The sequence below is a fragment of the Malaya genurostris genome, chromosome 1 (genome assembly GCF_030247185.1).
Source record: "Malaya genurostris strain Urasoe2022 chromosome 1, Malgen_1.1, whole genome shotgun sequence".
NCBI lineage: Eukaryota > Metazoa > Arthropoda > Insecta > Diptera > Culicidae > Malaya > Malaya genurostris.
In genome coordinates, this window is record NC_080570.1 from 163,295,497 (window position 1) to 163,307,859 (window position 12,363).

General features: G+C 35.6%; 3 protein-coding genes across 4 annotated transcripts in view; 2 read left to right on the top strand and 1 right to left on the bottom strand.

The window, feature by feature from the left end:
* LOC131426606 (zinc finger protein OZF-like) overlaps positions 1-12,363 on the top strand; it is an 84,260-nt gene that overhangs the window by 53,753 nt on the left and 18,144 nt on the right. The window lies entirely within an intron of this gene.
* LOC131426609 (gastrula zinc finger protein XlCGF8.2DB-like) lies at positions 2,994-4,826 on the top strand. Of its 2 annotated transcripts, XM_058589477.1 has the most exons (3): positions 2,994-3,243; positions 3,328-3,479; positions 3,563-4,826. In XM_058589477.1, exon 3 carries the CDS (start codon positions 3,827-3,829, stop codon positions 4,685-4,687), a length of 861 nt encoding a protein of 286 aa, XP_058445460.1. In that variant the 5' UTR covers positions 2,994-3,243; positions 3,328-3,479; positions 3,563-3,826; the 3' UTR covers positions 4,688-4,826. The 2 variants fall into 2 exon arrangements, with proteins under 2 accessions (XP_058445460.1, XP_058445459.1); XM_058589476.1 differs by having other exon boundaries at positions 3,328-4,826.
* On the bottom strand, positions 6,020-10,330 carry LOC131426612 (uncharacterized). Its single transcript, XM_058589479.1, has 2 exons — positions 9,347-10,330; positions 6,020-6,404 (listed from the first exon to the last, which is right to left on the bottom strand). Exons 1-2 carry the CDS (start codon positions 10,314-10,316, stop codon positions 6,358-6,360), a joined length of 1,017 nt encoding a protein of 338 aa, XP_058445462.1. The 5' UTR covers positions 10,317-10,330; the 3' UTR covers positions 6,020-6,357.

Here is a 12,363-nt window from a genome sequence, read left to right on the forward strand (position 1 = left end):
GCTCAATCATATCTCAGCATATTTTAATCTTAAGTGTGAACATGTTGCTATCGAATGCTTCGAACATAGGACTAAAGTGTGCAGCTTTATGACATAGATCAATCTCATAACATGTCAGTTTGAAGTGTCGCTGTATTGATGTATATATGTTTTCTCAATTATCGTTATATTTCCTGAAATTGCAGCAATACTAAATGTCAAGCATATAATAAAAAAAATCGAATAAAAGGGCTGCAAGTATCTTTATGGGAGTGATTTAATCTGGTTTTCTATTACACAGTAAGTATATTCATTAAATTATCAGTGCTATTCGCAACACCGTACCAGCAAGTGACAGATACTTTGTGTTTATTTTCACCTATTTCACCATGCATGATACAAAGCATCAAAACATAAACTATCAGTTGATACTTAAACTTGAAGGAGAAAGTAAACAAAGAGAAAACGTTATTTGCGCCTTTCAAACATTTACCAGAAATTGTTCTTTATTTGCATGACTCATAAAATGTTTGTGTTTTCAGCTAACGGAATTATGGATTAACAAAATAAAACTGTGCAATTCAATGAGGGTGACATTTAAATCATAAAATTATTAAAAATATGTAATTAAATAAACTTGAATAAACAATAACAATAAACAAATGATTAAGCACCCAAATGATGACATTTCAATTTCAAATTCCTATGCACCACATATGAAAATGTTTTATACGTAAGAATTAGGTATAATTCTGTTAAAATCTAAGATTTTTCATTAATTCAAATAAACTTTTATGACAATTTGATTGTAAGTGTCAAGCGCATTGAATATTAAAAGTTGTACATTCAATTTATCTGCCGTTTGGTGTAAGGAATTCAAGTGTATTACCAATAGAATTTAATATGATTACATTTGAATAAGATTTGAAGAGACTTACACTTACAATTAAAGTGTCGAGACAAATGCGGCGTAATTAAGTGTAAAACACTTCGGTCCAAGGTGTCGATTTTTATCAGTGTACATTTTTGCACCGGATAAAGGACTATTCACACATTTCAGTTCCGTGACGGTTCAGTGAAAGTGCCTTCAGTGCGCCGTCAGTGTTCTTTTTTTATCGGAACCCTCCCATTCCGTTTCCGTGCTGTTTCCGTTCCGGCACAGCCAATGGAATGACATACCGACTTCAGAGAAAATAAAAAAATATCGGTGACGACGAATTTGAGTTTACCGGACGGACGCTACACTGACGGCGAGCTGCACTGAAACGGCACGGTGCCGGATAGGTGTGAATGCGTGAATAGAAAACGAATGAAATAATATCAGCATCCGTGCACGGTGTCGTGCCGGCACTGAACCGGACCGGATATGTGTGAATAGTCCTTGAAGGACGGAACTGAAATCTCGGTTGATTTTTCAGAAGGCCGTAAGAGCAAGTGACAGTTTCTCTTTGTTTACTTATTCTTCTATTAATTACCAACCGGTTTACACGTTTATCACTTAACTCTTTGCATAGAATGATGCCCGAAACTTTCGACTTTCAAACTGAACTGTGAAATCCAAGAAAATCTTTTTTAATCACATCACAATAATCGAAAGAGAGAGTGAGCAAAGAGAAACTGTCACTTGCTCTTACGGCCTTCTGAAAAATCAACCGAGAAATGTGTGAACAGTCCTTAAAGATTGGCCACTCTATATCAGAGACGCCAGTTTTTTCTTAAGAAATCTGTATTACTCTGTATAAAAAAATTGTACTTATCTGTATTCACTAATAAAATTAATTTCAACAATTAAATGATGTTAAAAGATGTTATTCCAACACATTATGGATGTAGAATGGTACATTCAATGAGCAATAATTCTTTCCATCTGTCTGTGCATTCAAATACTAATAGATTGCTCATACCAAAAAGCTGTTTTTTGCTTCTTGGGAAATCTGTATCAAATTTAGAAAATCTGTATTCTGTATGCGCGTGTAAAAATCTGTATAATACAGATAAATCTGTATAAATGGCATCTCTGCTCTATATAGGATAAAGCTAAGACAAGACCTGACATCTGGGGGGGCTGCTTTTGTTCCAAAATGGACCAGTTTCTGATTGGCTGATTTTGATGTTACCACCTGCACATTGTGAAAAGAAAAAACTTTTGCAGGGTACGCGAGCAATGATGCCAAGTATAAAGAAAATCAGAAAACATATTTATTAAAATGTATAATTTTAGCTCACCAATGAAAATGAAAATTTTCGGAGAATGTTTCACATTTTTTTCAATCTCATTGGTAATAAATGTTTATAGTGGCAGGACTGTGTAATTAAAATAGGCATCAAGCCGTTTTTCTTTTTAGTGAATTAAAGGTAACCAAAAAATATTTGTTAAATTACTGTAAACTCGAAAGTGTGTTTAGTTTCACGAGAAGAATGAACTGTTGTGTTCCACACTGTGATCGCATTAAGCATTTCTATCCAAACCTGACTTCTTCCGGTTTCCAAAAGATCCGGTAATACGTCAACAAAGGATTCGATTTTGCGTTCAACAAGAGATATTTCGTGTTTTGTCATCAAAGCTCAATTAATTGTTTTTAAGCATTAATATATAATAAAGAAATGCTTTCACCAAAACATGTTTTATGTTTATTTCAAATCAAAAACCTAAATTCTAAAAATTTATATGTAATATTTTTTTCCTAGCATAGTTATTAAAAAATCTGTAAATATGGCTACACTGTAGCCGATACGTTGGTATTTATTCCACAGGGTGAAAATGACGAGAAGGATGATTCGGAAGGAAGAATAAGACTCCAGTTGTCAGGTCTTGTCTTAGGGATAAAGATATTTAGAAAAATGACCTGGCAACGCTGACGTCGAGTTTTGTTATGAACCAACGTTGCCAGGTATACCGATTTATCGGTATACAGATATTTTACCTCTATACCGCAATACAGATATGTACTCCCAAAATACCGATAATTCACGGATCGTACAGATAAATACCGATTTTCGTTGATAGCATAGGATAGACAGGAGAAAAGGTTCATGCGAGACGTTTTTTTTGCTCACCAAAATGAGCTTTGATGACATTTCCGTGAACTTATGTTGACGAGACTCGGATACCGATATGGTACAGATAGAATTTTGCGCCGAATACAGATTTTTGGGAAAATGACCTGGCAACGCTGTTATGAACAACAAAATAAACATCAAGTCGATTTTGAGCGAAAAGCGAACGTTTCCTGTAAATTGACTAAAATCAAGCATCATACGAAGGTGAGTCAATTGTCATGTTCTATCGAAAATGCTGATCTTGATCTTTGTAGCTTACGTGCCTAAAGCATATATTTTATATTCCAGGAAAATGGAATTTTGCCTTGAACGAGATGGGATACTAAAAACGGAAGAACCAGAAAACAGTCCTGAAGCCTTTTTCCCATCGTCCGCTCCAACAATCGATTCCCCAATAAAACTAGAATATGAGATTGGTGATGAGGAATTCACGCAGATAGGTGATCATCATAAAGACGTCTCAGTACCTAAAGGGGAACAGATTTATAGTTGCGAAATTTGTAAGAAACAATTTTCATTTAAGAAAGCCTTGGAGGAGCGTGTGATCGTTCATACTGGAAACAAAACAATTAAGTGTAATGTGTGTGGCAAAGGATTCCGAAAATATCAGCTATTGAAGGACCACACAAATATTCACACCGGAGAGCGTCCGTACAATTGCACTGCATGCGAAAAAAGCTTCTCGTCTAAAGTGAAGCTTGCTCGACACATTCAAAGAAGTCAGCGTTCGTTCAAATGCATTGTATGCGGAAAAGAATTTCATATTAAACGTTACCTAACTGAACACATGTCTATTCACCATAGTTTGTACAAATATAAATGCGAAGTGTGTGGCAAAGCCTTTAATAATAGTGATAACTTAGCGAGACACCGACGCACTCATACAAACAAGAAGTTTAAATGCACCATATGCGATAAAGATTTTACCACTAAGCATAATCTAATCACACACATCAATATTCACGTGGATGGTTTCGAACATAAGTGCGATGTGTGCGGCAAAGGATTCAAAACTAGTTCATTGTTGAAGGACCACGAATACAGTCATACAGGTGAACGACCTTACAAATGCACTGTATGTGGAAAAGACTTTCATCAGAAAAGAAAACTTTCTATACACATGCAACTTCACACAAGCGAGCGACCGTACAAATGCACCGTATGTGGGAAAGGTTTCACCATTATGGCTTACCTATCCAGACACTTGCTTAGTCATACTGGTGATTACGAGCATATGTGTGACGTGTGTGGCAAAGGATTCTTCTGCAAATCACTTTTGAAAGACCACGAAAATATTCACACAGGTGAACGGCCTTATAAATGCACTGTATGCGGAAAAGACTTTCATCGAAAAGTAAAACTTTCTGTACACATGCAAATTCACACAAGCGAGCGAGCATACAAATGCCCCGTTTGTGGAAAAGACTTCGCCGTTATGGTTTACCTAACAAAACACATGCGTATTCACACGAATGATAATAGGCATGAATGTGATGTGTGTGGCAAAGGATTTGTGAGTAGACCACACTTGAGAGATCATAGACGCATTCATACAGGAGAGCGACCGTTCAAATGCAGTGTATGCGAAAAAGAATTTTCTGTTAAGCGTTACCTAACTACACACATGTCTCTTCACCAAAGTGTGTAGAAATATAAGTGCGAAATGTGTGTGGCAAAGTGTTTCATAATAGTAATAACTTCGCGAGGCACATATGCATTCATACGAACGAAAAGTTTAAATGCATTAGAAACGATGTCTGTACTTACCAACATAATTGTTAAATAAATTGGACATAATATGATAGTTTTAAATATTTTGAGTTAAATTTGTACTTGTAATTACTACTAACAATTCTACCTCTTTAATATTCAAACGAACTTGGTAATATCACTTGGTGGGATAGGTAATATCATCAGATACGAATTATGACTTATTTACCGATCTGGCAAGGGCCTTGTCTATAGAACCCATCTCCTTTATTCATCCAACAGCTGTTGCAACTCGTGGTTAATTTGCATGCACCACGTTCCGTCTTTAATCTGCAATCAAGTATGGACGCATTGGCGCCTTGGTTTTCCATGAGCATTGCAAGTTTCCTCTACCGAAAATTTCTTTCTTCCAAACGAAGGGATCTCTTTTCCGTGTCCAATCGTAAAAGAAAACGATTTGTTTCCAGACTGCTTTGTTTGTTCCATCTAACACCTACATGTACATTTCTCTTTTTATTCTATTACTTCGTTTCTTCGAATGAATTTGGTACAGACAGATAGATACATGCTTCTCAGTATAAGCTATGCAAAATTGTAGCCGTGAGCCTTGTAGTCGAGGGAAGGACACGACGATAATTCATTTTATTGCCTGTCTGTCAGGGTCCTAATTGCGGTGTCTAAACAACACTTTTAACTAAACTTACTAATGTAATTTTCGCTTGAGAAAACTTAAAACGCTGCAGGGTAGTTTTATCAAGCAAACACTTTTCACGAAACTGTGTTAGGTTCGCACTGAGCAACGGGGATTCAAGTAAACCTGATATAAAAACCAGGTTCGGAACTGACTCGATTTTCAGTTCAACAACGTTGAAACTAAGTTCGAAACTAGCTTCAAACAAATAATTTCACAGCAGTTAGGGTGGAAACTGGTTTAGGTTTGGCATCAAGCGAAAACGACATAAGTTTTCTAGCTCGACTTATTATTTTAGCATCTGACTGTTTTCCCATGTTTTACTGACGTCCCGTAGACATCTTCTAGTTTTTATTTTTTTTTTATTGTAAAATATTTCCTTTTATATCACTTTCCCTACTGGCTATTTCGGATCGTTCTCAATAGCGAAACACACTTGTTGAAAGTTTAACACTGAAAGAGGACCTGCCTCTGTTTATTGATGTTTTTATATTGTGTATTGATCGACTTTTCGATCAATACACAATAAACACAATACGTGCAATTAGATTGGATTTTTTTCGAACATGTAATGTACAAGGTGGACACATTTGGAGAAGTGTTACATAACAGCTCTTCCCCCTAAAGATCTCGAAGTATATTACAAACAGAGAAGAATTGACATTTATCAATTCTGTTTAATACAAATTTATCAGCTATATATAAAATCATTATCATATTTCTTTGTCTTCAATCTTTTCGAGCGCCTGATTGGCGAAATATTAACTTCAGTTTTCTTCCTTTTTCGAGTCTTCCTTAATTCTTCACTTGGAAAACCTCGGAAATCTTCTTCCGCTTCATCTCTTGCGTTTGCCGATCCTGCCATCGTCCCAGGACAAAATATGTTCGGCCGGACCATTGAGTCCGAATTAGTCACTCTAAGCTGACTTCTGTGTGCGTTGACCCTTACGTTTCCAATTTCCACCTGTGAAATAGTTTTAGAAACTTGTCTTAGAAATGTTGCCTTAATCCATCGGGCGTGGTTATGAGGATTGTGGTTTTTGTACCACACCTCATCTCCAGCCATCAGATTATCCAAAGGACTTGCTACATGAATAGCAGAATTTTCCTTTGACATAACCACATCATTTGGTTTTTCCTGTGGTACATGCGATGTTAGTGTTGTTAAAAAGTTTTTATATGTTTTTCTCGGATGGATTAGATCAATTAGAGTTTTAGGCGTGAAAGAGAAAATTTTCTCTGATGGGAATCGCCCATCACTAGTCATGCAGTTACGAAAGTTAAATAGAAATAAATTTATCTGGTCTTCCAGATCCAACTCACTTATATCTGGTTCAAGCAGAAACTTTTTCAAAACCTCTTTAACCGTCCTTACCAGTCTCTCCGCTTGGCCATTGCTTGCAGGATTATATGGAGGACTTTTAAATACTTTAATACCTTGCTTTTCAAGAAAATGTGTAAAGACTGCTGAGTTGAATGGAGGACCACCGTCTGAAACTAAAACATCAGGCAATCCATAGCGAGCAAAATATGCTACTATCTTTTTCAAAACCTGGCCTGTATCTGTGCCTCTCTTCATCCACTCAATTTCCACCCACTTTGAGAAACTATCCACCAAAAGTAGAAAGGTGTGATGTTGAAAATGAAAGAAATCTATGTGTATACGACTAAAAGGTCTAGTTGTAGGAATCCATTTGGATTGTATCTTTTGTTTTGGTATTATCGCCATGCCGTTGCATGCATCACAATTTGAGACAAACTTTTCAATGTCTCCATTTATACCAACCCAATAAATAAATCGTCTTGCAAGTTGCTTCATTTTAACTACACCCCCGTGGTTAGCATGTAATAGTTTTAAAAGCTCGCTTTGCAGCGATTGTGGCACCATTACCCTGTCTTGATAAAGTAAGCACTCGTCAAACAATTCTAAATCATGCTGATTTGAAAATATGTTTGCAAAGCGCTTGTCAATTCGTTTTGGCCAACCACGTTTCATATAATCAATAATTTGTTGCAGAAATTTATCGTTCTTTGTCTGAGAAGCAATCTTGCTATGATCAATTGGCAATTCTTGCCCAAAATTAATACTTTTGATAATTTCTTTATCATAATCACTTGGAACCAATTGCTCTAAAGGGAATCTGGAGCAAAAATCCGCGTTTCCCATTTGGGCAGAGGGTCTATATTTAATTTCAAAGTTATAAATGGAAAGTTCTAAAATGTATCTCTGTAATCTAGTAACATAAATTGAATGTTTACCTTCCTTCCTAAATATTCCTACTAAAGGCTTATGATCAGTATAAACATAAAAAAATTTCCCATAAAGGTATTTATGAAACTTTTTAATTGTGGACACCAAAGCTAAAGCTTCTAAATGTAAAATTGGATAGTTCTTTTGTGCTGAATTTAAAGAAAATGAAGTGAAACAAATCGGTTTCTCAACTTCGTCAATAATATGAGCAATTACTCCTCCTAAACCATACCCTGAAGCATCAGAAACTACTGCTATGGGCTTCAAAGGGTCATAAAACTCCAAAATATTAGCCTTTAACAAAGACTGTTTACTTTCCTCAAAAGCTTTGTCACAATTACTATCCCAAATATATTTAACATTATTCTTCAAAAGATTGTATAAATGGTACAGCTTTGAAGACAGATGTGGAAATAATTTATTATAATAATTTATAAGTCCTAAAAAGGACTTTAATTCTGTAACATTCTTTGGAATTTTAGCCTTCTGTATAGTAGTAATCTTTTCCGGACAAGGCATTAACCCGTCTTTACTTATTATATGGCCTAGATATTGAAGCTCTGTAACAAAAAATTTACACTTTTCAAAATTAACTTTAATATTAGCATCAGCAAGTCTTTTTAAAACAACGAAAAGTTTTTGTTTGCAATCTTCCACACTATCTCCTGCAATAAGCACATCGTCCAAATAACAAAAAACATATTCTAAACCCTTTAATACTTGGTCCATTACTTGCTGGAAGATGGACGCACTAGATGATGCCCCTTGTGGCAGTCTATTGTAAGAAAATAAACCCTTTATAGTATTTATTACCATGAATTTTCTTGATTTCTTAGAGAGTGATAACTGGGTATATGCGCCTTCTAAATCTAATGCGCAAAAAACCTTACAACCTGCTAAACCAGCAAATAAATCTTGAGCTGTAGGCAATGGGTAAGTATTTGGAATTATAACTTTATTAACAGATACCTTGCAATCTATTACAAGTCTGATTTCATTATTTTTCTTTGCTACCACTACCACTGGAGAAGCCCATTGACTGGTTTGGATAGGAGTAATTACTTTCTCTCTCTCCAGCTTATTTAAATACTCTAAAACTTTATCCCTTAAACGATAGGGAACGTTATATGCTTTTTTAAAAATTGGTATATCTGATTTCAGCTCCAAATCAGCTTCATAACCAAGAATTGGTAAAGAAAAATCTTTTTTAAATAAATTTCCAAACTTTTGTTTTATTTCAGAGACAATTGTGTCACTGCTAATTTCAGAAAGATTATTAATTTTTGAAAAATTTGAGAAAAATGTTCTCCAGTTTGGAATGAAGGCATCCAACCATGGTCTGCCAAAAAGAGGAATGAAACAATTTTTGCAATTTAGTACTTATAGTTTCAAATTCTCATGTTTTTCCCTAAAGTCAACTTTGACTTTAACCTCTCCAGCTATTATCAGCTTCGCGCCATTGACAACAATCAATTGTTTAGAGGATTTTTGTAGAGGTTTATGAAAAAGAGAAAAATACTGTGTTTTACTAATTACAGAAACGGAGGAACCACAGTCAACCTCCATTTCCAGTTGTTTATTCTCAACTTTCACCTTTACCAAACATGGTTCATTTATTTTGTTAATCGATGTCACATTCATGCATTCCAAATTACCTTCGTCTGAATCATCGTTGTCAGACTCCTCAGTCCTCATACGGTTCATCAATTCTGAAATATTCTGCGTGCTCGTACCTGACGTTCCGGGTTTCATTTGTTCCACCAGCTTAACGGCCTCTTTCTTCATATTTTTCAACCTAAAGCATCGTTTCTTCAAATGTCCTTTTACCCCACAAAAATCGCAAATTCTAGTTTCAAAGCTCTCTCGAAAGTCTGCCGGTTTAAAATTGCTATTTGGTTTCCAAGTATTTTTCTGTTGATATCTATTATATCCAAAATGCTTTTGATATCGAGGATTTCCATATGGCCTGAACCCTAGTCTATCTTTTACAGGTAATCTGCTATTTTGTTTCTGAGGAATTGGATTATTTGCAGCATTATATGCCGCTGCCAGTTTACCCATAGCTTTTCCCATTGTATTACCATTTGAAGCCATAGAAACGACATTGTGAATAGAAAATGGTTCAGAAGATAAAGTTTTAACATTGTTTTTTGCCGCTTCCCAGGTCTGTATAATTCTCTCAGCAGACTCAAGGGTTTGATCAGCTTCGCTTAGAATTCTCTGCTTAAGCATAACGTCTTTCAAACCAGCCAGCAAACGATCTCGTATTGCCGTGTCCTTAAACGCACCATAGGCACACAGCTCAGCCTGAAGTTTCAATGCTAATAAAAAATCTTCCGCCGACTCATCAGCGTTCTGAGTACGCTGGTTAAAAGAAATTCTTTGGCAAACACCAGAGGCAGTTTTGTCTAATCTCATTTTCAATTTTTCTATCATGGTAGCTAACGGTACAGCTGCCAAACTACCAGTCGGAAACAAAAGCTTGAGTTCCGAGTACACGTACGGTCCCACCAATGTAATAAAATGGGCCTTACGGTCATCTTCTGGAATCTTATTTGCAATGAATACAAATTCTAATCGTTCCACCCAATGAGTGAACGATGTACCTTTTCTAAAAGGTTCCATTGTGGAAGCAAAACCTTGAGACATCTTTTCAAAATTGAAGCGTAAAATCAAAAATTTATCACAGAAATATCCCCAAAAATTTAAAAAAAATTCAATAAAAAACAACCGCGAGAAAAAAATGTAAAAATCCACAAGAAAAAAAAATATTAGAACAATTTTTTTTAACCAAACAGTTCACTAACCTCGAAATAAACTTGAAAAAGCAATTACCACCACAACAATTTTTCTGTTCACGTATTAATAATTTGCACTTTAATAAAATTTATATATTTGCACTACTTTCGGATCGTTTGTTGTAAATATAATGGGCAAAAATTAAAAAAAAATATGTCAGCCCGAAATTGAAATATAGTTTATGTAATTTTTTTTTAAATAAAAAGAAAACAAAACGACTCACCGATTGATTGCAATCGAACCAGTAGAACTTTTCCCTAATAACTCCTTTGCCTTGATAATTCCTTTTCCTTGGTAATTCCTTTTCCTTGGTAATTCCTTTTCTTTGGTAATTCCTTTTCACTAGAAATGATGAATTTCCACAATTTTTTTTTTGCGCGTGCCAAGATATAATTGGATGGTCGAATTACTCCAACCGAAGAGAAAGAAACTCCAGCATGAAAAGAATCATAAAACAAAAGTATTAGAAAACAATTAAAACAAAAGTTTTTTTTTTTTTTTTTTTTTTTTTTTTTTTTTTTTTTTTAACAATTAAAACAAAAAACCTTTTGTGTTAGTGTATTAGAACAAAACGAATGATCGCTTTTGTAAAAAAAATTGGAAGCAATTTTGCTTTCAAAATGGCGTAAAAAATGTGCTTTTCGCTTACTGTACTCACAATTTTCAATTTCCCCGTAGCCGGTAGTATTGTTGAGAAAAAAAAAACGCCAGAAAATCTCTGCCGGAGACGTTTTACTGCTCCCGGAAATCCGTATTACACCGTGTCTTTAGCCACGCCGGTTCCAAATTATCCCTCGTCGCCACTTGTAAAATATTTCCTTTTATATCACTTTCCCTACTGGCTATTTCGGATCGTTCTCAATAGCGAAACACACTTGTTGAAAGTTTAACACTGAAAGAGGACCTGCCTCTGTTTATTGATGTTTTTATATTGTGTATTGATCGACTTTTCGATCAATACACACTAAACACAATACGTGCAATTAGATTGGATTTTTTTCGAACATGTAATGTACAAGGTGGACACATTTGGAGAAGTGTTACATAACATTTATTTGCTGTGTCACTAACGTGACAGGCTAAGGCCAGTGATGGCCCATTTTCCCAGTGTATTGTTAAATTATAGCAGACCCTGTCAGCTTGGAGCGATCTCAATTTTCAGTTCAGCAATGCCATCGCACGGCATCACATTCAACATATCATGTCAATTGTATGGGCGCGCAGTGCTGCTGTTTTGGCGCGCACGAATTTGACATTTCTCTCCTCTACTTCTATGTATGAGATTCGATGAGGACTCGCCTGAGGGCACCATGCTCGCAAAAAAGGATGTTGCCAATGATTTGTTCGGGAAATGTGAGAGCTGCATATCTTGTTAATATGATGTCTTTGATTATAGTTTAATTTTGTGTTTTAATTTCGATTGTTCATTTATTTTCGTATAGGTAATGTTTTGGTTGTATTGTTATTTTCGATTATTTTATATTTTTCGATTGTAAATTCTTTTACATTGACTCCCGATGATGTTTCGCGGCGTCGCCACACAGATTCACTCTAGGACAAGAAAAAAATTTTCTACCGCGAACAGAAATACACAAAATTTTATCGCACTACTGCGAAACGATATGCTTAAACTGTGAGAGCTTCTCCCGAAGCCCTAGTTTTTATTTGAAATGTTATATTGTCGCTGGTGTACTAGGGGCTGGGGTCCACTAGAAGATTGATAGTACCTATTATCTTTCTCCGGACAGCACCAGCCTAGATGCCGTGTGGAATCCGGCGGAAAAAATTAGCCAAGAATAGATCCACTGGGTTCCTGCTTCCATGTCGTAAAAGACGACAATTGCAGGAGTTCCTTTTTCCTTTCAGTTATTAG